The sequence below is a fragment of the Dromaius novaehollandiae genome, chromosome 8, assembly GCF_036370855.1.
Source record: "Dromaius novaehollandiae isolate bDroNov1 chromosome 8, bDroNov1.hap1, whole genome shotgun sequence".
NCBI lineage: Eukaryota > Metazoa > Chordata > Aves > Casuariiformes > Dromaiidae > Dromaius > Dromaius novaehollandiae.
The window spans coordinates 36872105-36899417 of record NC_088105.1 but is presented as its reverse complement, the minus strand read 5'-3'; the positions used below and the strand labels follow the sequence as shown (position 1 = coordinate 36899417).

The window sequence follows — 27313 nt, the reverse complement described above, 5'->3', positions numbered from 1 at the left end:
TCTTTTTTGGTCCTGACTTACACTGCTTTCCCCAGTTCTCCCTTATGTTACCCCAGCAGTATTTCTGTAGCCTACGCCCACCAACTCACGATTCAGGCATTTCTCTTCAGAGACTTCCTCTTTCCTTTGCTTGCCTTTCTATTACAATAATCAGCATTTCTTTAAATCACTGCAGTTTTACCTGTGTTCAATTATCTTTCCCACCAAAGGGTAATTGCAGATTAATTAGCATACTTAATCAGCCATAACTAACATGTAATTACACCTAAATTTAATTATTCCAGTCTGGTCCAAACACTACTATGACACATCAGAAAGATTAACTCTAAATGAACCAGCTTACTCACAGTGCAGTTTTATGGCCTCTCTTCATTACCACTAATAAAGCTTTCTGTTCATTTCACTTACTTCGCTGCTTCTAGGTTTTAATATCCTACAAAATTTGAACTGATGACACTGAATCCCCCCTCATTCCCAGCAGCTTTTCCTAAACATTTGCATTGTTAATCCAAGTGAAGCTGTATGTTACAGCTTGTAATTAAGATCGTTGTGCACGACTGGTTCGAAGGTAGCACAGGACAGGTACGTGAGCTGCAGTTGCAGAAGGCTGACTGTTTTCACTCGCTGTAACAGCTGTCTCTGAGAAAGCAGCATCAGCTGTGTCGTACAGGTGGGCCTGGGGGTATTTTGTTGCTTACAGTGAGAACAACCACCGTTGAGTTACAACACACAGGATGTTTTTCATCACCGCCGCAAGAGTAACAGGTACATGCAACTTCTTAAAGCACTGCAGTTCAGTTGCAAAGGAAATATTTAACACTGAATGAGCTGTGCATGCCAGCAAACCGCCCTGCAGAGGACATGTGGTTTCTAACCTCCTCTTCCTGAGGGTGTCATTTCTATACAAGCCGAGGGTGAAGTAATGAATTACTCAACAGAAAAGTCAGTCTGTTGTTTGTTTGTCCAAGGAAGGGCGTTTTATTAGCAGAGAACAAGACGAGATGTTCACTGGTCTTGAATTTTGCACCACCACGCTGTAAGTATTTTCATCTACCCAGCCTCATCCACTGGTGTGTCTGTGGCTTATTCGTAGCTTTCCTTATTCACGGTTTTCACTGCTTTCCGGCACCCTCTTGAGATCAGAAAACAACAGTGATTTTTTCAGAGCTATCTGGGCAATGTGGCGCAGCAATCAAATCGTTCCAGGTGTTTTTAGCAGAAGGCTTGAGCCGCTCACTGTGGAAAGAGGATGCGATTCAGTGGGCTCAACTTATCGGCTGGATTAATCTTGATAGTCTTAATGAGCTTGGAGGTAAGCAGAGCTCTTAAAAGCCTGGCTATTCCCTTGAAAGTATCGCTTTAGCTTGAAAAGTGATTTGGGGGCTAGTGCTGTTTGATCAGAGACCCATTCAGTGTGTCTGAATTCCAAGTCGTGTGCTCATTGTTCAGACTTTTTTATACCTACTGGCACTGCAGAATTAACAAAGCTGCGCGATGTTGAAAGCTGGATTTCCTTGTGCCTCCTCCTCCATCAAAAGACCCAGCTCATAGCTGCCCCACTGAAAGCTGCCCTCGGTTATATTCAGCTAAGACAGATGCGAAACTACTCTCTGGAGATCAAGAAAGAAAAACTAACCAGGCCATCGCAGTGCTGTCGGCCCTGAGTGCAACCACAGCAGTTTGCTAATCTCGGCCGCTAGCAAAAGTGAAAGCAGAGGGCTATGCAGCGGTCTCTCATTAGTATGGTTCCTAACAGCTTCGCAGGGCTTTTCATCCTGGCAATTTCCAAGCCCTTTGCAGTGGAAGTGAGCCTTGTTAGCTTCCTTCTGCAAATGGCAGACCGAGGCACAGTATGAAAAAGTGATTTTTGCTGGAGGCGGCTGAGCAATGCCGTGCCAGCCCTGGGAACGAAGCCCAGATGGCTCGGTTATCAGCGCCGTGCCCTGTCCTCTTCCGGGCTGCCGCCTCTAACCCAAATGAAAACTATTTGTCTGCAACTCCACTGCATGCAAACTGCATCCCGCAAGATGAAAGCACGGCCACGCTGGTACCTGCGAAGTGCCTTGCTAGCCAGCAATCCATCACCCCTGCGTGGTGGGGAAGCACTCAGGTCTCCTCACTCTCCTGGGAGAGGCAGCAAATTACAGCCAAATTACCTATTCCAAATTACCAAGTTATGGGTAATTTAGCTAGGGTGGAGCTGGCAAGCATTGCACAGTCCCAATCCAGTGCTCTAACTACACTATTGTCCCTCTGCTCTTTAGCCTCACATCGGTCATAGGTTTTCAGTGACATGCACTTGGTCTCCTGAGACCTGCCCAGGGCAAATGCTTCTCCTGTAAGCCAGTATGAAACCACTCGGAGCAGCCATCGTACACCGGACTTACAGCAAGTAGGCATCCCGCTCCAAGTCACTCAGGTACCGCCGTGTTTCGCACCGGTACAGGGACTGGTACCTGCTCTTCCGAGGGTATTTCTCGTGTTCGGTGATGTTGTAGCGACCAACACCTACGGGATTCTGGAAGGAGAAGGTCACATGTGGTTCCCCATCATCACAGAGGCAATACGGGTGAGGCAACTGAGGCAAAGGCAGGGGGGCTTGACAGCACCAGGCCTTCAATTGCAAAAGATACAACAGTATGTGGGACATACTAACAAAACCAGGTCTACGTTGCGGGGGAGGGAGGAGGAGACCTGTTAATCGGTGTTAGCCTGGGCAGTGCTCTTCACAAGCGGTTCCTCTAAGTCACAGCGGTCTGCAAAGGAGTTGGGCCTGATTAACTCTGCTGGCTCAAACGTGCTCCCCAGTTGCCTACCGCTAGCTATAGTCAAGGGCTGCTTTATTGCAGCCTCACCACTGAAACGTAATCTGCCAGCTCCCCCCAGCAATTATAAAGATGTCTTCATCCTTGACCTCTTTCAAGTTGCCTGTTCCCCACTCAGCCGCATAAAGGAAAGAAGCCACATGGAAGTCTGTTCCTCGTTCCTAGCCAAGGTGGACTATTTAAGACTAAAGCTTTCCCTGTCTGCTTTGAGCCCTTTAGGCTTTGTTCTAGCTCTCTGCGGGGAAGCTGCGAAGATGAATGCAGCTCTAAGAACGGGTACTAAGGGAAGGGCTCGTACCTGCACTGGCGTGTTGCTGTTGCTGCTAGAAGAAATAGTGGCTTTTAAGCAGCAGAATATATAACTTTCTGGGAGGATACATGGTGCTCCTAGCACCTGAAAGGCCTCACATCAGCAGGTAACCTAGCTGTCCCCACCTGTGAAATGCAACTGATGCAGAGCAGGAGAGGGAACAGTTGTTTGAGCCTTCGTTAGCGAGGGCAAAGGCCTGAGGACACCAACGGAGATAAGGTGGCAACTGGTGATCTGGTGGCCCCGGCTGCTGGGCACCAGCTGTGCTCACGCTGGCTGCGGGCAGCGCCTGCCGACAGCCGTGCCGCTGGGCGCGGAGGCACAAGAGAAACAGGAGCGTGTCCTGCTTGGCCTCACCCCCGAGAAGTCCTCCAGCATCTGTGTGTGCCGGGAGAGGGCAGGAACAGCAGCAGGGCGGCATTAGGGAGTTATGCATTAGGCACTAGCATTAGGCAGCTCAGGGGAAAGGGACTCAGCTTCCAAGGCCATGTGCGTCTTTCCATTGACCTGGCAGGACTTTGGACCTGCGATGAGGATGGGCTTCACCTCCTATTCTTTAGCAACCTGTTTTGTGCAAGAACAGTGTCCAAAGCACTGGTACCTGACCAAGTCACTCAGGTTTCCTTGCTAGTCAATGGGGAGAGAAAAGCACCTCCTGAGGTCGATCTATCCTGCTGTCCCAGATGGCCACCCAGTGCAGGACATCTCTTGCTCAGAAGGTGCTGAGGACACGCCTAAGCTTTCGATGTCTGAGGCTGAGCGAGGTGTATCCCACCCTTAGTTTTGCCCTCTAGCAGCGGGGCCAGCAGTGGCTTGGGGATGGTCATGGAGGAAGGTCAGAGCATGACAGGTCCCGTGTCCTTCTCTTACCACAGTGTCCTTTCGCTCACCTCGTTCCCAGCAAAGAGGCAGCAGGACCTTCTGTCAAATCTCTTGGCAGATGACCAAAATGGGGCTTGGCTGAGGTATTCTGACCTCGCAATGGGCTTTGGATCGTACGAGCCCGGCCCCGCAGCAAACTGCAACAGAAGGAAACCGCTTACACTTCGGTTTGCTGGTAAAAGAAGCTGCATCACATCAGAGGGTCACTCTGCCAGGCCCTAATGCAGTCCCGCATGGTTTTGCCCGTGCACAGGTCCAGGGTTGGATCAGGGCTAGCAGGAGCCTCCAGGAAGCCACCTGAGCAGCGACTGCTGCATGCCAGCCTGCGGCCAGCGATGGCTGTCACCCGTCAGGAAGCCGGGTGCTGCTGGTGTCCGGCACCTCCTGCATGCACGTCTCGCTCCTGCCCCACCGGAGCCCAAGGCAGCTCTGAACAGCAGCCTCGGTGAGCGGAGACAGCAGGGAAAAACGAGCCTGCCTTCCTCGCTCCGTTTCCCGCGTGGCTTTGCTATGTCTGTGGCCAATGTCACACTGCTAATGACTTCTCGAGTCATTTCCCAACGGCTCTGGCTTCCCCTGCCGCTCACTCCGGGGAGCATGGACTTCTCCGAGCTGCTACCACTGCCTTTAGCAAGCCTATTTCTTCCGTAAGGGAGCTGCAAGTGCTGGAGGGCAAGACAGTGAGATGAGCAGGTGCCAGAGGCTTTTGGTCCGGGCCCTGAGGGTATCAATGGGCCTTAATCGCCCTGGCCAGCCTCGCCTGGGCTCCTCACCCACGTGCCCTCTGGCCAGCGGTCCCGGGGCTCATTTAGGCTCTGGCCTGGGCCCTCAGTTTTGGCCTGAGCTGTGTTGTGACCCATCTCCCGGATGCACTTTGGACCTACACTGTGGGTAGTCTTCTCTCCAGGAAGGACCTGGAGATGCACGTTACAGCCTTGCCTTCTGCTCGGTCTCAGCCCCAGCCCCTGCCTGGGCTCCCGGCACCCCGCGGTGGGGTTGGTGGCCCCAGGACAGGGAGGTCACGCCGTCCCACTCACCGCGTCCCGGGGGCACTGGCTGAGCGTGGCCCAGAAGATCCTCTCGGTGGGGGGGCCTGGCTCCCTCGGCACCGTGCTGAAGCGCCCTTTCTTCTCGTTGTCCCTCGACATCAGCTCCTCCGGGAAGCTCTTGACCCCACCCGTGCTCAGCTCAGCGCCTTTCCGCTGCGGGGGGGCAATGTTACGGAGCAAAACCGAGACGGGGCCGGCTCCCCATGCGAGCTGGCGCGGCCCCCTGCTCCGGGAGCAATGCATCAGTGCCAGCAGCCCCGAGGCTGCTCGGACACGCGGCCGGGGCGGCCGGGCTACGCACCTCCCGCGCGCGGTGGCCCCGGCCAGCGGGCTCCATCCTGTCGCCCGAGAAGAGCTCGTAGGGGCCGCGGATGCTCACCACCCGCCCCAGCAGCTCGTCGATGCTGTTCGGCAGGTTGTAGGTGGCCGGCCCCAAGCCGCTGCCCTGCGGGGCCGAGCGGGGCCATCAGGGCCGGCAGCGGGGCCGGGGGCCACCGCAGCACCGGGGAGGGGGGTGGCACTTGCCAGGGTCGTGGGCAGGACGCGCTGGGGTGTCCGGCTGTCCATGATGCCCTGCAACGTCGCGGAGCACGCAGCCAAATCCTTGCGGCGGGTGTAGGGGTCCTCCCACGGGCTGTAAGTGCCAGGGCCGGGGTAGCAGTCCTGCGGGAGAGACGGGCCGGGACACGGTGCCCTGACCCCCGGGAGCACCTCCGCCGGGTCCCAGGGCCCTCGGCACTTGCACACACATGTGCACACGCTCTCGCTCTCTGCCCTCCTAGCTCAGCAAGGTCGTTACGAAGGTTTCCAAGCCCAGACATCCCTTATGTGCCCGGTCACTGCCATACTGATGTGAAAACAGCTGGATCGGATATGTGTAACCCAGAACGCGGTTGGTTTTATACCCCAGAGCGGGGCAGGACCCTGCTTTGCGAAGGGACAAGGACTCTAGCTGGTGTCACGGGGTTTCACGCTGCAGGAGAGCAGCTCTGAGGGTCTCCTGCAGCCCTGCTTTCCTACCAACACCTAAAAGCAGCCCAAAATCGGCCAAGCCTTGTCCTGCAGCCCCAGGGCAGCAGGCGCACGAGGTTGCTGGGGCCGTCGCCTTCCCCAGCCCCGGGTTTGGGCCTGCTGGCAGCTCTCGTGGGACTCAGGGGGGAGCCAGGACCTACCCTAAGGACATCTCTAAACCTCTTCTCCCTGGTGTCGCAGATGCCCCTGAGGCTCGACGGCCGCTTCTGCTGCAGGAAGTCTTTGATGTTGTAAGTGCCTGGGCCCAGCGCGTCTTTCTGAGGCAGAAGAGCGGGTGAGAGGGTCAGGACGAAGCTGGGCATCGCTCACAGCACAGCCTGCGCCGCTCGGCCCCCCCAAAAACACATGCGTGCAGGGGGTGGCCGGGATGCATCAACCCCAGCTCTCACCACACATTTGTGTCTCTTCATGGTCTCCCTGAACGGGAAACGGGGCGTTTGACTGGGTCGCGGGTCTGTCTCTGCTTTGGCCCAGCCAGAGGCGGATGCTTTTCCCTGCAAGGCAAAGCCAGAGCACCTCTGTCGGCAGCGCCGCGGCCGGCTCAGAGTTAACCGGGACAAATGCTCTAACTCAACACTTTTCCAACACACTCTGCTTGCTAACGGGGGAAGCGGCTCCCGTGGGGCAGCCGGGCTTGGCCCTGCGTGCGGCGGCTGCCAAGGGGGCCGATCGCGGGGCGAGGGGGGTCCTGCTCCCCGCCTGCACCCGGACCGCCCCGGGCACCTGCCGTGGCCCTGCAAGGACAGGCACCAGCGCCCGCGGAGCATCGGCACCACAAATCAGGGATTTGCTGCTGTATCGCATTCAGAGACGATCTTCCTAAATTGCTTCTTCCCACCGAGGAAGTTTCTGCTGAGGGTTTTGGGGCGATTTAAGGAATCGTGTGTATTCCCCCGAGGCCTCTTTATTTTGGATTGCCACCGCCCGAGGGCCTGGCGGGTGGCCTCACCTCGCTGCCCATGTCCCGCTGTGCTGGGCAGCTCTGGAGCCCTCGCCACGGCGCCTGGCCACCCGCATCCTCTGTTCCCTAGGGAACGGCTGAGGGGATGCTCGGCCCCGCTCCGGGACACATGTGTCCCTATAGCAGCCCCGCTCCCCGACGGAGAGCCACGCGGGAGGCGATGGGGACATCGATGCCCTCCTGCAAGAGCTGGACTACCTCTCCGGCCGCTTCCACCTGGAGATGAACCTCACCTTCGAGCCTGGCAGCCGCGCGAGTGTCGGGGGTGAGACATGAGGCTCAAGAGGGACTGCCTGCTGTGCGAGCTGGAGCCGGGCGCTGGCGGCCAGCCGCACGCTGCCAGCAACCCCCTGGGTGTTTTCACTTTCCTCCTGGCTGAGACAGGGTGAGCTGAGGAGCTCTTCCTTGGCATCACCCGGGAGGACCCTGACAACCTCAGCGCTTGGGCTGCGCCTACGGCCGGCTGGGCAGCGAGCAGGAGGAGGCAGCTTTATAACTGCTCATGCTGATAAAAGGGAAAGGGACGCTGCTAAAGCAACGGTCAGGGCTTCACCCAGCCTGTTACAAGACCTTCACAGGGACAAGTTATTTCCGAGCTGCTACAGCAATGTTCTTAAAGCAACTACCAAACCTGCCAATGTCCCCTTTGGGCAACAAAGTGCTGCTTTTGGTGCTAATGTCCACTGCGGTGCTGTGAGAGGGGGTGGAAGTGGAGGAGACACGAGAGAAACCCTCGTGCCCCAGCCATGATCCCCATCCCATGGCCGCGGGCCACTGCGTAGCCTTTTCCCCGGGGCCTGCATCCAACAGGAAAGGAGGAAGGGGATGGTCCTCTGTGCTCTCAGCAGAGGGTCCACCAGGGCCTCCTCAGAGCCTCGGGGGTTGGGACTCTGGGTCAGGGCACGCTGGGGCTGGGGGAGCCCCACGGCTCAGCGCTGAGCTGCTTTTCAACGCTGAGATCCCATTGCAGGCTGGACGGCATCCTGACGACCCAGGGATGCGAGGAGCGCGGGAGGCTGCCCGCCTTCAACAGGACCCTGATGCTGCGCCGGCAAGTGATCGAGCCCCCCAACGCTCACTGCATAGGTAGGAGAAATGGCTTATTTTAGCAGGTGTGAGAAGCACTTCACACCCGCGGTATCTTCAAACCCCACGTCTGCAGCTAAGCTCAGACTTACCTGGGGCTGAGCATGGGTAAAACCCATCTCCCCACAAACCTGTAACTCAAGGTGTCATTCATCCATCACTGATAGATGCTGTGTGTACCTAAATCCAAGGTAGCCCTGAGCCTCAGGTGATGATATGCATTCTTCTGGTTGATTTAGTTACTATATCTTTATTGGTGTTACTTATTTTTATAAGTGTCTTCTGCTCAGGCCTGAAAGCATCTCAGGATTACCTGGAAAGGGTCTGCACCCTGAGTAGCTCCCAGGGAGCAGATGACATGTGGTAATTTTATATCCTCAGTAATAAACAAATCTAAGACAAGCTTTGGAATTGCCCCTTTACTGGGTATGAAAAAAATGTTTTGGAGTCATGCAGTTACAGTAATGTCACTGGAGGGAATTAAACTACTCAGGTGAGTTGGCAGATGTGTGAGTCCCTCATTAAGCAGGACAGAAATGTTGCAGATGGAATGTGTGAATGGATTGACGAGCCTCCTTCATATTAAAATATACATAGAAAATTCATGTACCAGTACTGTTAGGCAGGCATTCGTCTCACTCAACAGCATACATCTCCAGTACTTTCATGTACAGGCACTGGAATAAAACAGGTCCTTCCAGAGCTGGAGTTATTTGACCCATTTTAGGTCTCCATCTATGGTGAGACAAACTGCACTTCAGGAACCATCACATCTTCCGCTTTCTATAACCCAGCTCAAGGCAGCTAGCTCACATGTAGACAGCTAAATACAGGCAGACAAATCCACCCCAGCCACTAGCGCAGCCTCACCAGCAGCCCAGGGCCCGTCTCTCCCCTTGCTGCAGCCAGTCCCAGGCTGGGTGAACATATCAGGTGAGGTTGTTCCCCCGCGACCTCCCAGCTGAGGATTTGCCAGCGCTGTGGGCTCATGGACCATGCAACCTGTATAAGACCATGCCCAGGATAAGTCAGGAGGTGCCTTCCTCAAGCCCAAACTGCAACTCCTCCGCAGGATGGAGAGGTTTGGCAGCTGAGCAATTTTGCCTCTCACCTGCCCTGACTTGTCCTCCCTAGCCCTGGCCTGGTGCCCTCTTGGGATACTACTGGACTGGAAAGAAACATTTTCCACCACCCCAACAGGGATCCAGGACTGTGGCTACTCTGAGACCGACCCCCTCGACTGCTTTGGCAAGGTGCTTTTTCCAGCACTATAGGGCCAGGGGCTGATTTGGGCAGCTACCATCACTTGTTCCGTCCATCGTTCCCCTTCCCCTGATCGCCCTGCCCATCCTCAGTGCTTCTCCTCCTGGAAGCATCCCTCCATGGAGAGAAGCCCCCAGAGCAGAGCAGACCCCCAGCCCCGCTGCGTGCAGGGCACCCCTGCCAGGCCACGGCATAAATCTGCCCCCATCAAAGCAGTGGGTTCAGTTCCTGCAGCCCAGCTGCAACGGGGCCGAGGGACCTGCCAAGGGGCTGTGGTTAACCACGCACAAGCTCTAGGGACGAGGGGAAAGAAAGAGGGTCAGCTCCCCCAGGGTGTCTGGCATGTTCCTGAGGAGATTCGGGGGCATCCGTCTTGGCCCGAGGACATGAGAAGCCGGGCAGCCCCGCCGGCCGGGAGCCAGGCCATGGTGGCACAGGGCCTCTTGGAATCACTCCAAAGATGCCCGACCTCCATGAAAATATATCCTCCATCTGCCCCAAAGAGACAGGCTCCAAATAACCTGGCAAGTGAGTTCAGTGAAAAGCTGTGGGGAGAGCAATAACTTTACTAGATTCCCCTGGCACAGCTGGAAAAAATAAAGAACACAGACTAGCTTTTAGGCACATAACCCCTAAGCTTAGCCCTTTCTTCAGTCCTGTCTGTCGATTTAATCAGAGGGATCAGCTTTCCCTACAGACCATGTCTCTTGTATAGCCTTAAACCCTCCCCGTTAAAACAGCGCCCTGGTGAATCAATCCAAGATACTCGTGCCTCTTTGATCAGCACAGCAGGTAATAAGTCCCTGACGGAAATGTGTTTGCTTCTGCGGCTTCAGCAGGCAATAGAAACAGCAAAAGACAACCCTCCCATCCCGAACCGCCCGGCAAAAATCTTCCACTTGCTGGGCAAGCAGGAGATGGCCAAAGGGATATGCAGCATGGCACTGGATGCTCCAGAGGATCCAGAGCTCAGCTGGCAGGAGTACTGCACCTGGGCGTGGATAGGTCACTGCCTCCAAACCTGCCCTTCATACCCATCACGGTTTGGCCAGAGACACAGTGACGGTGTGTGAAACAGCATCTGTGCTTGACCGCTCCCATCAACAACTCCACTAAACCCCATTAAATCTATGATGCTCTTCCAGCAACGCGTAACACCCAGGTTTCTGCAGTCCTGGCAGCTCTGGCCACCTGATTTCTGGAGCCACAAGGAAAGGTATCCTCCTGCTTGACAGTGCTGGAAATGTGTGTAATCCATGGAGAGCAGGAGAAAAGCTCATGAAGGTCTGGTTCTTCTTGCTGAGGAAGTCCCTAAACCAGCCAGGAGAGAGTAGCACACAAAGCTTACTCAATATATGCCCTACTTTTATCTTCTGCCATGCATCTGCTAGACACCAGTGTCAAGGACAGGATACACCGTTAGATGGGCTCCCGATGTGACCAAGACAACCTTTCTCATATGCCCTCCAACGCGAGGACAGCCCAGATGATTGCACACACCTCTACAAATCCCACCCAGCACAGTGATGAGCAGGCCCATCTCCTGACCACCTGCTGCTGAGCAACGCTGGCCCAAGACACATCATGCCTGACACATCCAGGGCGCCTGGGCAGCTTTCCAGGGGCCATTTGCCTTCTCTAGGGCTCCTGGCTGTCCTCTAACATCACGCACTGCCAGCATGGGGGCTGCTGCCTAGAATCACATATATATCTTGTGCTGAGCAGGCGGAAACACACCTGGGTTACACCTAAGCTGCATGGGAGCTAATTTAGAAAATTGGTCAACAAGCCTTTGCATTGGGAAGCTGTCTTTACCAATGAGAGAAAAGGCAAGGACATGCAAGGTCCCGTGCGGAGGGTAGGCATGGTCTGCGAGCAGTCCAAGGGGTGGGTAGATCCTCTTCCAATGGAGACCCAGTCCTCCTCCAGTCTGTGAGATGGCCACTGCTTTTTACCACAGAGTGTCAATTTGTGTTGCTCATTTAATCGTGGCGAGAAACACCTAGGAAGAACTCATTACCTGATAAAACAGCAAAGGCTGGTCTGGCAAGGAAGTCACTACGTAGAGCCAGGACATCTGGACCAAATCCTGGCTCTGGCACATATCTGCTGAGGGAGTTCCCTCAGGTCTCTCTGGGCGGTTTTACAAGATGCTGCATCACTTTACAGAACAGACTCAAGCAGTTAATGACCTTAATGCTCCTAAGTCGGTCAGGAGCATCAAAACCATGCCCGTTAATCCCTTGATTTTCCCAGTTCCAGACCTCTATAAATGGCAGTGCATATTAATGTGTATTTTCCATTAAAGAAGAATCATGAAGATGTCCTCAAATCTCATTTTTAAATAAAATAAGGGGTCATTCTTGCTTTCTTATATTTAAAAAGGATTACTTAACTCCTCATGAAATGAGGCTCAGTGAAGTGAAATCTCCTGCTGTAGTGAAGTACTTCAATATGTGCTTAGATCTGTTCTTCAGAGACTTTTAATTTCCTTTGAGCTTCAGCTACAAGTAGGAGGCTGAAAAGCGCAGCAGCAAGGTGGTCGCTGGTCGCCAGGTGATAGCTCTAATAGCTTGGACTTGAGAAAGCTGAAATAAGAAAAGAGCTTCTTATTTCTCAGCCCGTATTCAGGGACACTCCCTCTACAGCCAAGCAGTTCAACTGCCAAACACTTTTGGGCAAACTGCCCCCCATGTCACCGGTCCTCAGCTGGAAGGGGGAGCAAATGACCACGACGGCCGTTACGGGCATGCGGATAGCACAGCATTACTCTGAGCTAGTTTCTTTCAAATACCTCACATTCACGAAGAACCAGATGTCCAGCTGAGGTAGACAGGATGAGCAACGTCCCAGGGGCCTGCACCACATTCCCCACAGTGCTAACTACAATCAGCCCAGGGGCACACTTTAGACACTGGGGTGCTGGCACTGGGCATGATGGTCTGACTGGTGTAACTGGAAAGAGATGTGGGGTTGCGGCCTGGCCAAGGAGCTCACCTAATGCACAGTGGCATTTCATACTCTCGTTACTACTCGTTAGTGCCTGCCTTGTCACCTATGGATCCATGCTACAACTGGACACTAAAGCAAGCTGATGAGTTTCCTCTGGTGTCCAGGGCCACATGAAGCTGTACCCGCAAGATCTGAAGTGCACCAAGATGGGACTGGCCCCTGCACCTGACAGGAGAAAGCTTACGCATGCTAAAAATGACCTCAAGAAGGTCCTCAAGGTTTGTCTGAGCCTGAGGACAAACCTGGACGTGGGCCAGGAGACGACAGGCACAGCATACCCCCAAAGGGATCAGAGGCAGCTCCTTGCAGTGCCTCCAGGTTTTCATTAACCCCCAGCCACAAAGATGGGCCACAGAGGCTGAGGGCGAAGTTTACCACTCTTTGGATATGTCTCTACCAGTATGTCTGGGTTGGCCACGGAGTCACCTTCCTCCAGCCTAAGCCATATGAGCCCACACCAGAGCTGTCTCCTCTTTGCATCTCATTTCCAAGGGCAGCTCCTTGAGGACCTGGCCCTTGGCTGCCTTTCCCTCCGGTTGGGCTCAGCTCTAGTCAGGCGCAAGCAAGGGAGATGGTGGGGTGCAGCAGGGCCGATGCCAGAAATGGACAGCTGAGGGACTGCTACAGTTAACATCAGCCTTGGCTGGGAATAAATTCAAAGAGCTTACGGGTAGTGAGGAGCCATGTGCAGCCAGGTAGTGGGAGACATTAGACACAAGGATGGGAGCAGGACAGACCCTAATGAGGAATGTCACCTTCAGAGGCAGCTGTTGGTCTGTTTTCTCCTGACAGCCTCATTTTGTCCTGCCCCCCTCCATGATTATTACTATATGAGCGTGGAGGCCATGCAAGGACTGTTCCTGGTGGGTGAAACTGCACTGAACAACGCCTTGGCTTTCTTGGCCAAAGCCATGGAGTTTGACCTTGGCAAGACCATACCCAAATTACAGCTGTTCAAAGGCAAATGCCTGTGGCTTAAAGAGGAGGAAACAGAAGCCACGGAGTGCTCCAAGCAGGCAATTGATCGAACTGGACGATGTGGGCTCCACCGAGAGCTTGCGGTGCCTGCTGGAGACACGGCCCAGGCTCTTCCTCCAGAAGCAGCTCAGCAGGGACGAGCTAACGCGGGAGGTGGAGCTGCGGGTTAAGGTGGCCGAGGAGAAATTCCCACCGCAGCGGGTGCAGCAGGAGCGGAGGGAGCCCCACCACAACCCCTCGCCGGAGGCAACGGAGCTCCCCAAAGCCGCGGTCGCCCACGGCAGGATGGGGCTGGCGAAGCTGCTGTTCGAGGCAACGGAGACGGATCCTTTCAAGGCCGAGATAAATGAGCCGTCACCACCCCTCTGAGTCTCCAGGGATGGCTGCGGAGTCTGCAAAGCTTTCAGTTTGCTAAAACTTTATTAATTAAAAATATATAGAGAGAGAAAAGCGTCCTGGAAGAGCCCCGCTCTGGCGCAGCTGCCCCTTGGCGCTGGCGGCCATCCACAGCCACCCTCTGTTCACGGGTGCCCCTGCCTGCCGCGGTGACTCCGGACCTCCAGACCGCGTCCGGGGCGGGTGGCGGAGGTGCGGTGGGCGCAGAGGCGCCGTTGCCGCCGGGCCCGGGCCGGGGCTGCCGGACGAGCCCGGAGGCCCCGCAGCGCCCCCCGCCGGCCGCCATGTCGGGGGCGAACCACCGAGGCTGAGCCTCCCGGCGGAAAGACGGCCCCGCGCCGGTGAGGACGGCCCACTTCCGGAGTTCCTCCCGCCCGCAGGGGACAGGCTGCCGGCGGGGAGGCTCCACGTGACGCGGTGCCCTCCTCCCCATTGGTCGTGGCGGCGCGGCGGGGCGGTGCTTCCTGCGGGCGCGTGGGTGCCCGAGCGGCCCCCCAGCCGCCATGGCGGCCTTGCTGCGGCGGCGGCGGGGGCTGCTGCCCGCCCTGAGCGCGGCCGCGGGCCGGTGGCGGCGCGGCCGCAGGCTCGGGCACGGCGCGGCCGGGCGGCTGCTGGTCTCCCGGCTTTTCCAGCCGCGGAGTTTGCGGGAGGGCGGCGAGGCGGGCTGGGAGGGCCGCCCGGGGCCGGGGCCGGGGGAGGCGGGCTGCCGCAGCCAGAAGCTGCTGGTGCAGGGGGGGCTGATCTGCCCCGCCGCGCCCGGCTGCTACCACTACCTGCCCTCGGCCGTGCGGGCCGTGGAGAAGCTCGTCGCGGTGATCGACGGGGAGATGCGGGCCGTCGGCGGGCAGAAGCTGAGCATGCCCAGCTTGAGCACGGCGGAGCTGTGGCGGGCCAGCGGCCGCTGGGACCGAATGGGCCGCGAGCTCTTCCGGCTGGCCGACCGGCACGGCAAGGACTACTGCCTGGGGCCCACGCACGAGGAGGCGGTGACGGACCTGGTGGCCGCTCAGATCAACCTCTCCTACAAGCAGCTGCCCCTCCGCCTCTACCAGGTCACGAGGAAGTTTCGGGACGAGCCCAAGCCCCGCTTCGGCTTGCTGCGCAGCCGGGAGTTTTATATGAAGGACATGTACACCTTCGACGCCTCCGAAGAGGCGGCACGCCACACCTACGGCCTGGTGTGCGACGCTTACCGCCGCGTGTTCGAGGCCCTGGGCCTTCACTTTGTGCAGGTGCAGGCGGACACAGGCAGCATCGGGGGCACCATGTCGCATGAGTTCCAGCTCCCGGCCGACATCGGCGAGGACAGGCTGGCCCTGTGCCCCGCCGGGCATTTTGCGGCCAACGTGGAAACGATGAGCACAGAGCAAACGACTTGTCCCACGTGCAGGGAACCGCTAACCCTGACCCGGGGGATTGAAGTGGGGCACACGTTTTATCTGGGCACCAAGTACTCCTCGGTGTTCAATGCTACCTTCTACTCCGCCGAGAACAAGCTCCAGCTGGCAGAAATGGGTTGCTATGGCCTGGGCGTCACTCGCATCCTGGCAGCAGCCGTGGAGGTGCTTTCCACGGAGGACAGCATCCGCTGGCCGGGCCTCATTGCCCCCTACCAGGTCTGCTTCATTCCCCCCAAGAAAGGCAGCAAGGAGGAGGAGGGAGCCGCGCTCATGGAGCGCCTGTACGATGACCTTGCTGAAGCTGTGCCTCAGCTCGCCGGCGAGTTGGTGCTGGATGACCGGACTCAGCTGACCATTGGCAAAAGACTAAAAGACGCCAACAAGCTGGGTTATCCCTATGTGGTAATAGCTGGAAAGAGGGTTTGTGATGATCCCCCTGTGTTTGAGGTTTGGAGTCAGAATGCTGGCGAGGTCATGTTCCTCACCAAGGAGGGTGTCATTGAGTTGCTGAGTAAAGTGCGGGTCCCCTAAAATCGCGGTCTCTGAATCTGTGATCTGTGCTGCACTGAACGTGTGTGAATAGCCCCGGGTCCTTTTCAAGGAATCGCAGGAATTGTGTGTACCCTCGTGCCGCTTGTGGGGTGAGCCCCTGGCTGCCCGCACGGGGCAGGCGGCTGGCCTCTCCCCCGTAGACTGCACAGAGCAGCAGAGGCAGCAGCGCGGGAGGGTTTTCTTTCAGCCTCTTTCAGACAGTGAATTATTGAATGCTGGATTTTAAGAGGGAGAGAAAAGGGGGCTCTTCTCTGGTGAAAGCGAGAGCCCTTTTCACTGTGAAAATGCCTTAGCAATATGAATCTGCAGGAAATAAAATGAAGACTGGTGTTAGGCGTCTTGACCCCAGTTCTGCAGGTAGATCCAGCTGGGGAGACGCCAGTAGCTGCTGGGGACGTGTTGACGCTGTGGGGGGTGGCAACAGTCCGGTTTCAGGAAAGTGGGAGGGTAAAAATGTCCCGATTGCTTTGTTGCTGTTGGCAGAAGTAAGCGGGTGCTGCAGGGTGGTGCAGGGCCTGGGAGCAGGGCGACACTGGCAGCCCGGCTCCCGGGGATCCCCTTGGGGTCCCCTGGAAGGTGGCACTGTGTCAGCTGTGCTCCTGGGCAGCTCCCCGTGCCACGGCCAGGCTCCGGGCAGCAGGGCAGCGGCCTGGGGGTAAGCACGGCGTTTAGCACATGTCCCGGGGCATCACGCTAGTCTCAGGGACTGCACATCAAGGGCTTCATGGAGCAGCGTTATCCGGGTGCGGGGTCCCGGAGCGGCGTTATCCGGGTGTGAGGGTTCGGATGAGCGGTGCGGATGCGCGGCGGGGCAGCCCAGCAGCAGGCTGGCTGCCACAGGGAGCTGCGCGAGCGCTGCCGCCGTAGGTGCGGGTACACGTGGCGTCCGCGCCAGTGGAAGGGGCTGCTCCTCAGTAAATAGTTATGACATCACACATGATGTCACGCTTCCGCCAAGGGCATGGACGGGATTCCAGAGGCAGCTGAGCGCGGGGCCCCGGCTGGATGTGCGGGAGGGCTGGGACATGGAGGGGGAGCACCAGCCCACAGAGCCCGGCGTGCCCGCGCCCCAGCCAGGTGGGAGAAGAGGGTGCTGAGCACCCAGCCGCCTCAGGTGGGGGGTGGCTGGACCCCAGACCCCCTCCCAGCTGGGGAGCCCCATCAGCGAGTCGCGGCCAGCAACCATCCTCCTCCTGCTCCCATTCAGACCTCGCCGCCGGGGCAGCGGGACAGGGCCAGGGAGAGGCGGCCCCAGGGCAGCGGGCAGTGGAGGCGGCTGTGAGCAAGGACAACGCGCAGGTAGGAGCGTGCTCCTCCTGACGTGGCAGCGAGGGTCCCTTAGCCGCCCTGTGCCCTGCTCTCCGGCACAGCCTGCACGTCAGTCCCAGTAGTAGGGCAGAGATGGTGCCCGCGTGCTCGGGCCGCGATCCTCCCCCTGCAGACGTGCATCTGGGAAAGACCTCGCAAGCCATCAGCCTCAGTCCTGCATCCTGGCAGGGATCCGCACTTGGGCCAGGAGGAGCTACCAGAAAAAATGCTCCCCGCGCTCCCCTTCCAAAGCCATGAGCTAACGGGGATGGCAGACAGAGAGGGAGGGCTTTGGGGATTCCTACGGTCTCAGAAAGGTTTAGAAAGCAGCCAGATGACGAGTCCTAGGGAGTGGACTGACACTAGTGGGGAAGGAGGGAAAACCCATTGCTAAGGTGGTGCCTGCATCTCTCTCCGTGGTCTCATGTGGGAACCCGGGGCACTGGTGGGAGCCTTTGTCCTCTCTGTAAGGTGGCTCCGTGGCTGGAGAAGGAAATCGATGACAGAGCCAACAGGGCGGCCCAGGACACTGCCTACCATCACAGCCAGAAGCTCACGCTTATCCACCAGGTCCTGGTAAGATCTGGGGAGGGGAGGGTCCCATCAGGGGTCACATGGACAGCAGTGTTTCAAGGATGGGCATGCCAGGGCAGAGGTTCACGAAGAGCTCAGACACATCTCTGGCTATTGCGAAGTAATCTCGGCTGCTTGCAAACAAAGGTGGTCACCAAATACCTGGAGGCACCAGGCTTGGAATATTTCGCTCTGAGTCCAGGCTCCTGGCAGAGGAGCGCAGTTGCAAGTCTCATCATGGATGCCAAGAGGAGCTAAAGCAGGTGTCTGAGCTGGGAGATCCCTTCTCTGATACCAGTCTCCCCTGGGCTTGCAGGAGCACCTGAACAACCTGCCACAGGGCTTGTGGGATGTCTCTGCCAACGTAGCGCGCTGCCAAGGGTTCCTGCTCATTGCCAACCTCAGGTACGCAATGCACCCGGCAGGGACGCCGGGTCTGCCAGGCCCCTTTGTGCGTGTGGATGGGGACAGAGCCACGCCGCTTAGCAAGGACTGGCCACATGGCTGCTTGGGCCTGATGTCCCCAGATGTGTGGCCAAGCTCTTGTTATCGATCTTCTACATGGATCTGACCCCCCTCATGGCAGTGCACCCAGGGGCTCTGCTCTGGGCTTGGCTGCTGCTCCATCAGAGCTTGTCCCACGTAGGAGGCTGTGGCCGCCGTGCCCTGGGCTTGCACTGAGCCCCTCGGGCACGGGGCTGAGCTCTGCCCTGGGTTCCTGCAAGGGCAAGGCACCTTCTGCACTTCAGCGCCCTGCCTGCACCTCTTCAGCAAAAGGCTGTCCGACCTGAGCCCCTTTCCCTTTTAGTCAGACACAGCCGCTCTTGGAGACGAAGGAGAAGTCGGCGGCGGTCAGCACCTGCCTGGCCAGCACCTTCCCCCTCCCCTCAACCGAGACCCTGGCGGAGGCCGACACAGCGAGTGCCCAGGTGACTTTGTCTGCCCACACGTGGCTGGTGTGCGGGTGGTCTGTCCCTTCTTTCCCAGCGCAGAAGCGTGTGTTTGCTCTGCAGGGCTTCACCTTACATCCCTCTGGAGGCCTCCCTCCACCTCAGCCTTGCACCGAGCACAGGAGCTCGGAGCCGTGCTGCGGCAGACCGTGCTGCCCTTGTGGCTGTCAGACACCCGACTCAAGTAGCAAACGTATTTGGGAAGCATCTGGCTGGAGATGGTCCCTGTGGTCTCCGTCAGCCTTGCTCTGGCCTTGCAGAAGAAACCCTCCCCTCAGCTTCCAGTAGTTGCCCCTTTCCTGGGCTAAGGAGAAAAGCTCTGTGCCCAGCATTGCAGCCTCTTTCCCAGGCCTGAGCTGCAGAGATATAAGAACTGCTGCTGCACCACATTATCCGTGAGAGCAGCATGGGCTGCGCTCTCCCAAGCCTCCCTCGGCTCTGGGAAACGCTGTTTTTCCTCTGCTTCTCAGCACGTGCACGCTGAGCTGATGGAGGCCCTGGGGAGAAAGCAAACCCTGCCGAGCTGCAGGGCCTCCTGGACGTAAGCAGCACCTGCGCGGGGAGCGGGGGCTCCGCTCGCAAGAGGCGTGCGTGGGGGTGGCAGGGTCTGTGCTCCCGTAATTGCGGTTTTGCTTTGTGCAGCTGGCGTCCTAGATAGCGTTCATCACCGGAGGGGGTCAGGTTGATCTCTGCACTGCGGTGCTCATGCTGTATTTCCCTTGCCGTAGGTATGAGTCAGGGAAATTTTGCCCCAACACTGGAAAAGCCTGAGCACAAGCAGGAAGATGGGCCCTTTTCCTAGGGGGATGGTGGGACCGGGTGTGTGCGAGGGCTGTGCAGTCATGCCAGGGTGTCTTTTTGTTCAGCCGCTAACGCAGCCTTCCCTGGTCCCCTGACAGCACGTAGCCCCGTGGATGGCATCGGAGAAGGTCCACGAGCGGACAAGAGCTGTGAGCACCACCCTCGGCTTGCTAAAATCTGCAGCCAGCAATCCTCACTTCCACGTGAGCGATCCTTGGTGGTGGGCAGCGTGGCTCCGGGTGGGGACAGTTCTCGTGGGTCTGATAAGAAAGCAGTGCCCTTATTGCTGCCCTGCCCTTCACTTCACCCAGGCATCGCCCACATTTCCCAGGCCTGGGCTCCTAGCTGGGCGGCTGGTCGCGTGTGTCGGGGCCCCGGAGGTGGACGTTAGCAGCCAGGCTTTGCAAGGCTTGCATTTCCTCCACTCGCTCATGAAGCGGCAAGCAGGTACGAGGGGCCACGTGCAGGGGGGCGGCGGATGGATGCACGGCTGCAAGGAGCAGCAGAGCTGTGAACAGAGGTTTCTTCCCCAAAGGAGGGAGCATTTCACACTTGCGTTAAACTTCTGTAAATGGTTTACTGCATTAGCAAATTCTCTCAGGGAGCTTGTGCTGTTTGCTACAAGCGTGCATTAAGCAAGGCCGGCTGGAGGAGGATCCAGGGATGCTTCTCGTGTTTGCCGTGGAAGCGGCGTTAGCCAGCACAGCTCTGCTGCCTCGTGGCGTGTGTCTCGGTCTGCGGGCAAACAAGTCATGAAGCACAGAGTGATGCATCTTTACTTCCTAGCACCTGGCACGAGGATGGGTTGGGGAAAAGCAGAACAACAACACGGGCAGGAGGAGAAGCTGGATTTGCCAGGCTGCTCTGAGATGCGCGCGAACTTCCTGGAATTAATCAAGGTAAATTCTGCGTCCTGGCTGGGAGAAAGCTGCTTCCTGCAGCAGCTCCGTGCAGGGCAAACAGAAAATCGCACTGCTCAGCCTATGTGGGTTCAGATGTTTCAGGTTTGTACTGTAATGCAAAAGAGGAAGAAAAGTCGAAGCATCACATCCAAATGGAAAGTTTTCAGTATTGCTCTGCTCAGAAATGCCAGTCGCCTCTGGTTGCACCTTCATAGCCTCTTCCTGCACTGATGCCATCCATGGGAATCAAATCCCTAATGCTTCTCACACTCATCTTTTAAGGGAACTGAGGTCTTTACCTGAACCACATCTTCCCTCGTGCACTGCTGCAGATGTGGAGACTTGGCCAAAACCAGATGCCTGGGGCATAAGGAGGGAGAAACACTTTGAGTGGTCCCCCAGCTCCCAAACACCTGTGGCTCAGGGACTTCCTCAGATGACCTGGGTTTCTTCCATTTTTCCCAGTGAACTTCTCCTCCTTGAACATGTTCAAGGATCCTTTCTGAATCCATGGAAACTGGTAGCTTCTGCAGCATCCTGCAGCAAGAAGTTCCTTGCATGTTTTGAATGTGGCCCCACTGGGCGACGTTCCATAGTTCTTATACTGGAAATGAAAGCCTGATACCTGCCCAGTCGCACCATGCGCAGCTTAGTTACCTTGGGCTTGGGGAACTATTTGTTTTGTTTCTTCTCCCATCAGGAACTGGGACAGCTTCTCACCCCCGATCAGCTGACAGATCTTATACTGACAGTTACAGGGGGCCTGAAGGAAGCCAGTGAGAGCAACATGGAAGCATCAAAAGCCGCCCTGACTTTAATCCTGAACAAGTATAAGCATGGGCTACAAGCACAGGTAGTTATCTCTCGGATGTGTGGGAAGGTTTAGAGGTACCAGAAGTGGGACGCTTTCATTGCATGTTGTGCTGATGTTGCCTGGGTTGCAAATGGACTGTAAAAAACCAGGTAAGAAGCCTGAAAAATAAGTGCAGAGCCTCCATGATGTACAGAGGACATCACCTGCATGTAGCCCTGTTCTCTTCTAGGTGCCCACACTTGTGAACGGTTTCTACCACCACCTCAGGAACCTCCACCAGTCCCAAGCTCGGCATGTAATCATGACATTATTGTTCTTCCTGACTCACACTTTCATGGAAGAGGTCACCTCGGCCCTCCTGAGCTTCCAGCTGCCCCTGGACAAGTATGGAGAGCCCTCCGCTCTTGTATATCTTGCTGCTTCTACCCTCTCAGCAGTCTTAGCTTGGTCGTGTAGCAAATACCTCTCTTGCCACAGCAGGTTGCAGACTCACTGCCATTTCTTCGTGCTCCCTTTCAGCACCTTCCCCACTGCCTTCCTGATAACAGGGATCTCGAGTTTTTGCCAATGCCCTGTATGACCAAATTGAGCTGATCAGCGTGTCTACACCAATTTGGGGGGGTGGCCAGTTGGAACAGGGTCTGGTGGCACAGGACCTCCCTCCTATGTGGGAGCACCAGAATTTGCTCTAGCCTGGTACCCGAGCTGGTGTCAGGAACTAAACAGCTTTATGGTTACAGCTTTCTCTCCAGTGGTGGCTGTGGGGCTGCTGCAGGCGTGCTGGGAACGCAGCGCTGCGAGTGCCCATTTGTGTGATGGCCTTCCTGATCCTGCAGGGATGCTGCTGGGATGTGGAGGGCTCTCATCAAGGCCAGAGTGGTTCCAGACACCCACCGCCTCATGAACATCCTGCTGCGGAGGCTGCAGGAGCGGCCAGGTGTCGCGGGGGAGAAAGCATCCACCGCACCCGTAGTCGTAAGGAGCTTTCTGACAGGACGTTCCCGTCTCCCTAGAGGAGAGCTGGTACAGGCACTAGGGCAGAGGATCGGGCCCAGTGACTGCTGCAGGAGAGAGACAGGACAGCACCCCTGCGGAAATGCTCCCCTTCTCCAACCATGTACCCTCTTCCCATGAAATATTGTGTCCTAGCTGTTGCCTTTTGCTCCCCAAACCAAGGCTCTACCCACCAGCTAGTCCTTTCCTGTCCTCGGAGATGACAACCTGTGCAGGGATGGGTGAATCCCCAGCCCTTCAGCTGCCCCTTTTCCAAGCAAGGGTCCCTGAGCTGACAAGGAAGGCACGAAGGGATTTTAGCATCGCGTGTGTGTTTCCCCCCCCAGGCAGCCAGCGCCGTGTGCGAAGTGCTGTCCGTGCACAAGGGCACGAGCGCGGTCACCTTCCGCCTGTTCCCCCGCCTGCTGATGGCCCTGCTGGTCCAGGCCCACTACAGCGCAGGGCTCACTGTGCCAGACAGCCGGGGATCCCAGAGGGGACTGCTCGCCGCGGGGTGAGGACGGGGAAGGGTGAGGTGCTGCGGGGCATGTGTTCCCAGCAGCTCTGCCCCGCGTGCCCACTGTTGGCTTCACGGTCTGGGCCCTTTTCCGTCTGTCCTCGGCCAAGTGTGCCTTTCTCGTGACAGCTCCCACCCCCGTGAATTTGTAATGGCAGCACCTTCCCCTTGTCACAGCTCCCGGCAAGTGCCCTGTTGTCTCCCTACAACTCACACCAGCTGTGCTGCTCTGTGTGGTCCACGGTGGGTCTCCACCACCTCCAGCAAGCAAAGGCCAAGGTGGAAATCCCAAAGGCAGAGACAAAGAGATTCTCCTCAGCCTTGTTCCTGCAAGCACGCGGCCGTGCCTTGCCTGATGATGCGCTAACGCCCATCCCAGTGGCACTCACTGGTGTCATCTCCATGGGCCTTCCTCCGATTTTGCCATCCTGCCTTGGGCAGTGAACTCTGGGAGGGACTTGTCTAGCCCATGGGGACTGGCCCCAGCTCCTGGATCTGCTGCATCTAGGGGTCACAAGCAACAGCCGTGCCACTGGCACTGAGGACTTTGTAGTAGACCCATGTTCTCTCAGAATTTAAGAGGCCGCCTAGTCCTCCTCCCTGTCCAAGGCAGGACCAGTCTGCCACCCCTGCGGGAGATGCCTGCCGAACCTGCTGCTGAAAGCCTCCTGTGGTGTGGCTGCATGGCCGAGCTGGGCGCAGTGTGCATTGTAAATGTGTGTGTGCGATGTAGGTCTGTCCCATCAGTGTGGTCAACACATTGCTCTCAAGACCTGCCATATGCTGTGGTGATATTCAGCCAGAGGAGATCCGGGCTGATGTGATCCCTCTCTGCTGGTGCTGCTCTCAATTCACAGCTGTGTGGTGGAGGCAGTCAAGACCCTTCTCCTGAAGATGGGTTGCCACTATGAATTCACCTTTGTGGAGAAGGAGAGAGGCTGGGACATGCTCACCAGTCCCAAAACTCACTACCGTGGTGTGACCCTGCTTGCAAGGTAAGTTGCTGCCTGCAATTGTGTTCTTTCAGTCCCTCTCTTGAAAAACTCTAGTGACTTTTCCCCAAGAACAAAAAGGACATTTATCTGCTGTCACAGAGCCATGGTCCGCCACAATTGCTGTGAGCTTTGGAGGATCTTGTATCATCTGGTCCCGTTCCTTGAACAAGGGGACAAGCAGCTCAAAATCACAGCGATGGCCTTTTTTGTTGAGGTGAGGTTCATTAGCTCAACATGAGCTTTTGTGGTTCAGAAGGGTACTAGCTTTAGCTCTTCTTTCCTGGCAAATCCCCTGACCTTCAACTCAGTATCTGCTCTCCTGGATTAACCGAGCTGGGGGGAAGCTGGGGGGAAGCTGGGGAGCGCTCTGTGAAATCGGAGAAATTCCAGGAAATGATGAGTGCAGAGGAAACGGCAAACATGCTTTGCCTTGCTACGGCATTTCCCTTCCAGGGGTCTCATGGTGTTTGGGACATGGAATAGGATTGCCAGAGATGAGCACTCTATCGATGTGGAAACTGGGCTCTTTCCCCAGGATGGTTTGCAACATAGACCAAACTGGGATCTTGGAGTCCTTTGCATTAGTTTTGTCCTTTCTTTCCTCAGATGTAGGCCTGGCTATGTATGTACATTTTATGACTATCTCTAAATTTTCAAACAGGGCTGCCTAACTTTGGCATCTGTCTCAGGAGGCCAAGTTCCAGACAGGCTGCACACACATGGGTCCCCTTGTGTTCACTCCTGTTGGAGAAGTTTGGCCACAGGGACAAGAAATCCTATTTGATGTGTTTTTCCTGCAAGCGTACAAAACAGCTCATTCCTCCTGCAAGGTGCACGTGGTTCCACTCCCGCTCTCAGCCCACCTGCGCTTACTGTTCCTACTCAGTCTGCAGGCTTTTCCTTGTCATGCGAAGCGGAGGCTTGTTCGTACAGCTGACGTGCACATGGAAGGAGATCCGTGCCGCTCCATGTAGGAGACATAACTAGTTGTCATCATGCATGTTGGAGCGTTCGCAGCAATCTGTTCAGAGCAGTCTGGCAGCACTTACCAGGGAATCAAGCCAGACAAGGAATTAGCTGTTTTCCGACTTGATAGTGACGTGCTCATCGGGTTGTGTGTGTTTTGTTTTCTTTTTTTTTAAGCTCCTCCATATGCCGGAGGCTAAGCGGCTCCCACGAGAATACTCAGTCACCCGCCTCGTGAAGGGACTTGCAGATTGCGATCCAGTTATGCGGGCACTGTGTGTCAAAGGACTGATAACCATCATAAAGTGGCCCAGAAAGGTGAAGTCGTGTTTGTTTTCTACCTGAGAAAAGCCGGTGTTATTACACCTGAGGGCTCAGTAACAGTCTGGATTTCTCTTGGCCGGTTTCATAGCCCTGCAGATCTGCTGCTGATGGATCTGAAACAGATCCTGCTCTGTCAGCACGGAGCTGCTGCAGGCAACACCTCCAACGGCTATCGAACCCCTGAAAAGGAGACAGTCACTCACATAAACCTTCTGCCTATATTTAAAGCCATGCATTAAGAAAGAAAGAAATGTTTGCATCTCACCGGGTACATTCTAATCGGAACAGTATTTGTCTCACCATCCCAGTCCTCTCTCTTGTACATAGACTTTTATTTCTACATCTCTTCATCAGCTGTTTTCAGCTGCCTTATTTTCCTGGGAAGAGATGCAATACTGAGCTGCTTTAAATTGTTGACTTTCAAATTTGCGAAGGTGTCACTCATTGCTGCAGCAAGGAAATAAGCATAACAAAAGTGTTTCCCCAGGTCCCAACTGCTGTTTGCGCGTTACATGCCTGTGCATCCCCTCTCTCCCCCGGAGGCAGCACGCTGCCGTTATGCCGAGCTCGCGAGCAAGAAACGAACTCCAGGAGGAGACAGGATGGAAAGCAATCTGCCGTGATTTCACTTGAATGTCTCTTTTAAAGGAAATTGCTATTTTCCTAGGAGGTTTTTCACGGTTTGGAAGTGTTGTTTCCAAAACTGTCTTGTTTTTGTTGTATTTGGTCCTAAGGCCTGGGTAGATGCTGCATCAGGGAGTCGGTGACCTCTCTCCCGTGCAGGACGTCCAGGACCTGGTGCCAGCCATGATGAAAAGCTTGCAGGGAGTGGACGGGAGGCTGGTGGTGGAAGCGCTTGCCAACGTCGGGAATATCCTGAGTGGCCTGGAGAAAGCGAGTTACACCAGCTGCATCACCAGACCCCTCAGGCTCCTCTTTGACGACGTAAGGAAATAGTGTTGGGCTGGGGATAGGGGAATGAGGAGCTGCTTTCCAAAACTGCAGGTGGCCCTGACTACTCATGGGAATGGGAGAATGTTTTTGGCAGCCCCCTGCGTGTCGCGTGCTGTGTCCTGGTGAAGGTGTTATAGCCATGTCTAGCAGTTTGGGCTCTGCAGTGGCATGTGAAAAAGGATTTGTGCCTGAGGTGATGTTCGTATGTCTCACCTGCATAGCAATACACTGCATGATTTCTTTCAAACCATATGGCCCCTTGGCTACCCAAAGCATGCAAAGTGCAATTGAAGAGCTCGTTGTGACTGTGTATACAGGATGTTGTGGCCTTAAGCAAAAAGATGACCAGTACCTCATATTAATGAAGTCAATAGAAACTGTGGGGATTGAGCATCCTGAAAGATCCAGACCTGTGCTGGTGCATACAGCGCACCAATGCATCCAGCTAGGAACAGCGTATTGTGTAGCTTCTCCTTATCAAAAAGCAAGACTGCAGAAGGACCTCTAATGTAGCTGGAGAACCTGCACCAAGAATAAGGCCTCAGCTCACTTGTATCACTTTTGTACCTACTTCTAAAAATCTTTTAGTTTCCAGCTGTCTTGTGATGAAGCCATTCAGTATATTACGGCTTCTCAAAATTTCTCCATACAAAGCAGACACCTTTTCCTAAGAACCCTGCTGCTGTCCCAGAGTGACTCCCTGTGACAGTCTCAAGGAGAATTTCCATCAGGCCCTAGCGTGGGAGGAGGAGGACAACTCCTTCGGGCTGGGCCTGTCAGTCCCTTGCAAGATGTGAGTACGACTGTGCACTGAAGAAGCTGCTCCTGACCCCGTGGTTGTGTTCCTCGCAGGAGAGAGCGAGCGTGCGTTTGGCTGCCATTTCTCTCTTTGGGGTGATGCTCCAGAAGGTGAAGAAGAGACAGGAGCTCATTAAAACCGAAGAGCTCCTGGACAGCTTCCTCCCGCTACTCCTGCACTCGCAAGAGGGGAATCCTGACATTGCCAAGGCGAGTCCCAAGTGTTGCTCAAAACCTCAGGAGCCAAAATCTTCACACAACCCTCCCTCAGATTGACACTCCATAGCCAGAGCGTCCTCTGCTCCTCTCTCTGCACCTGGCGTGAGCTATGCCTGCTCCCCGAGGTGGCAGGGAGCCATAGCTATTGGGGTTTTACTGGGAGGTGTTACCAGCATGTCACTAGTCCACAGCCCTAGTAACTCTGGCAGCACCATCCTGTCTCGCAGAAATGCAGGAAAGCGTTGAAGGAGTGCGCCCGGCTCCTGGGTTGGAAGCTGCCCAAGCAGGTTGGCTACAAGAAGGCCTGGCACAGCCATCAAGAGGATGTGAAGAAAATCTGCAAGGATCTGGTACATGATTCCTGGGCTTCGCTGCAATACGTTTGGTGACAAATGCAGATATTGGCTCGCTCAGTGCTTTGTGTGTAGGGTCACCGGGAATTATAAAAGCTCA

The 27313-nt window shown here is 56.1% G+C and overlaps 4 protein-coding genes across 4 annotated transcripts; 3 read left to right on the top strand and 1 right to left on the bottom strand.

Moving 5' to 3' along the window:
- Window positions 1-1139: 1139 nt before the first annotated feature.
- On the bottom strand, window positions 1140-6586 carry CIMAP2 (ciliary microtubule associated protein 2). The gene is made up of 9 exons (XM_064516242.1): window positions 6239-6586; window positions 5592-5729; window positions 5368-5511; window positions 5055-5219; window positions 4026-4154; window positions 3130-3148; window positions 2731-2741; window positions 2388-2518; window positions 1140-1236 (listed from the first exon to the last, which is right to left on the bottom strand). Exons 1-9 carry the CDS (start codon window positions 6398-6400, stop codon window positions 1140-1142), a joined length of 996 nt encoding a protein of 331 aa, XP_064372312.1. The 5' UTR covers window positions 6401-6586.
- Window positions 6507-13839, top strand: TTC22 (tetratricopeptide repeat domain 22). Its single transcript, XM_026104954.2, is given in 10 exon segments — window positions 6507-6533; window positions 7183-7315; window positions 7318-7444; window positions 7638-7747; window positions 7870-8145; window positions 9280-9398; window positions 10248-10473; window positions 12508-12680; window positions 13242-13442; window positions 13444-13839. Coding segments are annotated over 10 exon segments (1716 nt in total). The 3' UTR covers window positions 13768-13839.
- A 393-nt stretch (window positions 13840-14232) lies between these two features.
- Window positions 14233-16075, top strand: PARS2 (prolyl-tRNA synthetase 2, mitochondrial). The gene has a single exon (XM_026104968.2). It carries the CDS (start codon window positions 14298-14300, stop codon window positions 15723-15725), a length of 1428 nt encoding a protein of 475 aa, XP_025960753.2. The 5' UTR covers window positions 14233-14297; the 3' UTR covers window positions 15726-16075.
- An 828-nt stretch (window positions 16076-16903) lies between these two features.
- Window positions 16904-24939, top strand: MROH7 (maestro heat like repeat family member 7). The gene is made up of 8 exons (XM_064516241.1): window positions 16904-18032; window positions 18436-18556; window positions 19477-19581; window positions 19690-19825; window positions 20165-20277; window positions 20981-23599; window positions 23699-23813; window positions 24743-24939. Exons 3-6 carry the CDS (start codon window positions 19492-19494, stop codon window positions 21164-21166), a joined length of 525 nt encoding a protein of 174 aa, XP_064372311.1. The 5' UTR covers window positions 16904-18032; window positions 18436-18556; window positions 19477-19491; the 3' UTR covers window positions 21167-23599; window positions 23699-23813; window positions 24743-24939.
- The last annotated feature ends 2374 nt before the right edge of the window (window positions 24940-27313 follow it).